This window comes from Rhipicephalus microplus, chromosome 7 (assembly GCF_043290135.1).
Source record: "Rhipicephalus microplus isolate Deutch F79 chromosome 7, USDA_Rmic, whole genome shotgun sequence".
Taxonomy (NCBI): domain Eukaryota; kingdom Metazoa; phylum Arthropoda; class Arachnida; order Ixodida; family Ixodidae; genus Rhipicephalus; species Rhipicephalus microplus.
The window spans coordinates 11412411-11416502 of NC_134706.1; the positions used below are offsets into that span (position 1 = coordinate 11412411).

The 4092-nt window shown below is 51.0% G+C and overlaps 1 protein-coding gene across 2 annotated transcripts; it reads right to left on the reverse strand.

Annotated features, from left to right (window-relative positions):
• Positions 1 to 319: 319 nt before the first annotated feature.
• Positions 320 to 3152, reverse strand: LOC119179625 (uncharacterized). 2 transcript variants are annotated; one of them, XM_075868655.1, is made up of 3 exons: positions 2994 to 3152; positions 1353 to 2006; positions 320 to 451 (listed from the first exon to the last, which is right to left on the reverse strand). In XM_075868655.1, the coding sequence occupies exons 1-2, from the start codon at positions 2997 to 2999 to the stop codon at positions 1362 to 1364; spliced, it is 651 nt and encodes a 216-aa protein (XP_075724770.1). In that variant the 5' UTR covers positions 3000 to 3152; the 3' UTR covers positions 320 to 451; positions 1353 to 1361. The 2 variants fall into 2 exon arrangements, with proteins under 2 accessions (XP_075724770.1, XP_037286643.2); XM_037430746.2 differs by having other exon boundaries at positions 1358 to 2006; positions 2994 to 3151.
• Between the last annotated feature and the right edge of the window lie 940 nt (positions 3153 to 4092).

The following is a 4092-nucleotide window of genomic DNA, read 5'->3' on the forward strand; positions in this document are numbered from 1 at the left end:
CTTAGAGCATGTCCGTGTAGCTTCTAAAAACCAGAAAGAGTGCTTTTCATCGGTTCAATAAAAGTGATACTTTAGCGGAGCCCCAACCTTTTCGAAGTTCTTAAAGAGGTTGTCAATGTGTATATTGGGTGCTGTCGCAAACAAGGCCATGTTTTGTTGTTGTTGTTGTTGTTGTTGTTGTTGTTGTTGTTGTTGTTGTTGTTGTTGTTGTTGTTGTTGTTGTTGTTGTTGTTGTTGTTGTTGTTGTTGTGTGTACGTTCATCCAAGGGTGGCAATGTCCGACGGGCTACGTCGTACCGTTGGGATAGGGAGGAGAACATTTTATGCACCAGGCAGAACAAGTTGAATAATTTATTCTTTCACTACTGGACCATCGGTGTCTTCTGGCCAGTCTTCCATCGCTAACACTCATTCAGCGTATGTATAAGCTTTGCAATGTCGTTTTCTTTACCTGCAAAAAAAAAGACACAAAAACAATGTATATTACTGCAAGATTTTTCACAATGTGCCCTTAAATATAGCATCATTCAATTGCATATTCGGTCGTAGTAAACATGAGACCTTAATGCACTCTCATGCGTGTAGGAGTACCTAGTTTACAAAGCCGATACAGGTAGAGTTGAATGTCAGGATAGCGAGTGGTCCATTATAGCTCATAGGTTGCATACCTATGTGTATAACATCAACGGGTCTAGTGACCAACAATACAGCTTTAGTCCCTTTGTATTGACGCACATCCTCCGAATGCATTTAGCCATGTCAGTTACATCGGATAAATTTCAACTTGTTCTAGAGCAGTGTGGCAACGAACTCCACAATGATGTTAAACCCAATGTGCAAATCTCTTCCCCCTTCCCGTCATGCTCGAGGCAGGCCCAATATTCAAAACGTATGTGCTGAACAGTTCGATGGATAACCAGTTTAACTAAATTCGTCTGATCTAGTTGGTTCATAACGTCGGATATGAAACAGCAAGGATTTGTTCTTCTGTGCAGTGACGTAGGTTTGAGGTGGCCAGCGCACACATGTCCTGCCCCCATTTTGTATGTGACAGAATACGAAACACAAAAAGACACTCGACTGCACTATTCTGCTCCGCCTTCTCTCTTCAGATCAAAGAATTGCACCCTTCCTCCGCCGACTCCTAATATGTGCTATAGAGCATTTCAAAGGATGAATCGTAACAAGCTAGTAAGTAATAACTATAGTTGTAGACTGCCCTCAATTCCACAAGTCAGGGCAGCACTAGGAAACTCTCTGCGGGACGATTTAAACAATGAATTTGCAGCGCATTGTGCGGAACAGCATTCAGAAGCTACAAGAATAATGAATATCAGCTTGTGGAAACCTACCATACCTATCTAGTGCTTGCCGTAGCCGCCGTAGCCGCCATATCCGACGGCGACAACGGGAGCAGCAGCGACGTGGCCGACGCCGTATCCACCGTGACCGAGTCCGTAGCCGACTCCAGCGTATCCGCCGTATCCGCCGGCGAATCCGCCGTATCCACCGCCGTAGTAGCCGACTCCGCCGTATCCGCCGTAGCTGGCGCCGACGATGGGAGCGGCAACCTGGGTGGCCACGCTGGCGACTCCTGGGGAGGTGTGGTGGGCGGTGGACACCAGGCTGGTGACGGCCTTGGCGACGTTACCGGTCACGGCGGTGGCACCGAAGGCACCAGCGGCGATGGCGGCGGGGCTAGGGCCGAGGGCCACGGGGGCGGCGACGGCAACGGGAGCAGCGGCACGGACCGCGGGGGCGGCACGGACCAATGGGGCGGCGGCGGCAACGACGGGAGCGGCAGCAACGACTGGTGCGGCAGCGACAGCGACTGGAGCGGCAGCAACACCAACAACGCCACCTCTATAGCCCAAGCCAGCACCGTAGCCGAGGCCTCCGTAGGCGAGACCTCCGTAGCCGAGACCTCCGTAGCCGAGGCCTCCGTAGCCGCCACCGAGGTAGCCGGCCGACGAGACGGCGATCAGGCCGAGGAAAGCAGCGATGGACTGCGTCGAAGACGAATAGATGGTGAACGTTGACACTTTTCAAGGGGTCATTAAACCACGCAGTTAGGAAGCAAGAACTCGTGCAATGAACTATCTAAGCAGGTCGTAAAGATAATGGGCAAACTAGTCCTTTCCCGGCTGGCTGTGGCTTAAGCTAAGGACGCTGCGTAAGCGTGTGAGATCAAGTGCTTAACGTCGCAAAAAGTTCAGCTGACAGCGTACAGTAAGCTTGGCGATGCCATGACACATAATTTAAGCTAAGGTATCGGTCATATAAAAACATAAATTTAAACAGTATTGATGCTGGAGGAAGAGCCTAGTCGCGTGCAAATATCTACGAATGCTTGTTTTGGGGGTCAAAATTTGGTGTAGTCCATTTACTGTCGGGTACCTCTGTGTAGGAGCATATCGTGCACTGAAACGTATGTATGTGGTATCATGGTTTAAGCAAAAGCAGTCAAACGGGGACCATGTCTATACCGAGAAATAGCTAACGTTTAGTTTGGCTGGACTATATTCCGGTAATGTACGACAATTTATGGGGTAGATGAAATATGCATCAATACATTTCAAAGCTGGGCTATAACTTGATTAAACGTCTAGCGAGGCGAATGAACTATAGAAGCAAAATCGTATCGCTGCAGTCGAAAAGGGCCTTTACGAAAGTGGTACTTCAGACATTGCCCACCGGTAACATTGTTTGCCGTTGAACACTGGAAAGTAAGGTCATTTCAATACGGAATGCCTTTTAGCCCAAGAAACCGAAACTACCCTCCTCGACACATAGCACATAATGCGCTGTAGCAGCCCGCACTTGCTTGCACCGAAATCAATTTTCTATATTAAAGCGCGTTATAGTCGGTTCTGGAGGCATCCCCACTTTTCTTCTGCTTGCTCCGCTATTTTCGATACCGTAGACCCATGTCTGTGTTCTGCGCCCACCGCTTGAGCCATGTTTCGATACCACCTGTGGGGTAGGGCACTTACCAGCATGTTTGCTACTGGAAGACTGTTTCCTCGAATGAAGAAAAGACACAGCGTTCAAATGGCTCGTGCAGCTTTATATACTCCGCGGCTAACGGTGCGTCGAACATGAGGGCGGTGAAGGTGTCCGAGCGGCCGGCGGAAAGGGGGTTGTCCGAGCGAAAGGTAACGTATTTCCAGAGGGGCTGTCGGGGAAAGGGTATTGCGGGAAGAGTGATGACACTGTGTCCAACGGGAGCAGGGCGGAGAGCGATAGAAGACGCAAAGTGCAAGAGGAAATCGTCCGAGGGTCTTTCCTGTCGATGTTTACTTCCTCGGTTGCTTATAGTTTTTCAGTCGGCGTATGTCGGGCCGTGTACGACTCGGCGTACGGCGGCTCTCTCGCCAACACCCTCTTGCAGTCCTTCTCTCCGAGCTCTCTCACGGAAGCCCAGGGACTGTCCGGCGCCTGCTGGCCGGCTAGCGGTCCGGTCGCTTCGAGAAGGCCAACGCCGCCAGGTGTGGTCATCTCTACTATCTACCGGTTGGAGTGAAAAGAAAAAAAAAAGAAAAGGCGCACCTCCTCACTTCCTCGGTCGATTCCGGAGCTCACGCAAGGGCAATGTGCTAATGCGCACGCCGTTGCCACCGCTCGCGCCTGGTGCCTCGCTCTAGCTTGGCTGCTATGCTTGATTCGTGGGACATGGTTGGTGGGGGTGGTAAAGAAGGAGGGAAGTGGGGAGAGATATGAGTTCCAGTGCTGTCCTCTCTTTCCCACCGTTTTGTTATACCTTATTGCGACTATTGCACGCCGCTTTACCACGCTCCACATGGCTGCCCAGTGAACGATAGGACCCCACCCAGCGGCACTTTGCTTCCTGATATTAGCCACCCCTCTCGCTGCTCTCTCCTCTTGGGCCTCCGAAATTCCCGTACCCCCAGCAGCGCCCGGTGAAAGTCGGCGAGCTCGCTTTTTTTTTTCGTTTTGTTTTCTTTGGTACCACTCGCCTTATCTGTACCTTGTTAACAGCGCCTTGAGAGTCGCGGCGAAATGTGTTCTCGCTCCTCTGGTATGGCGGCACGCTTGATACGGTTGGGCCGGCTGTTACGTAGACGCGCCACA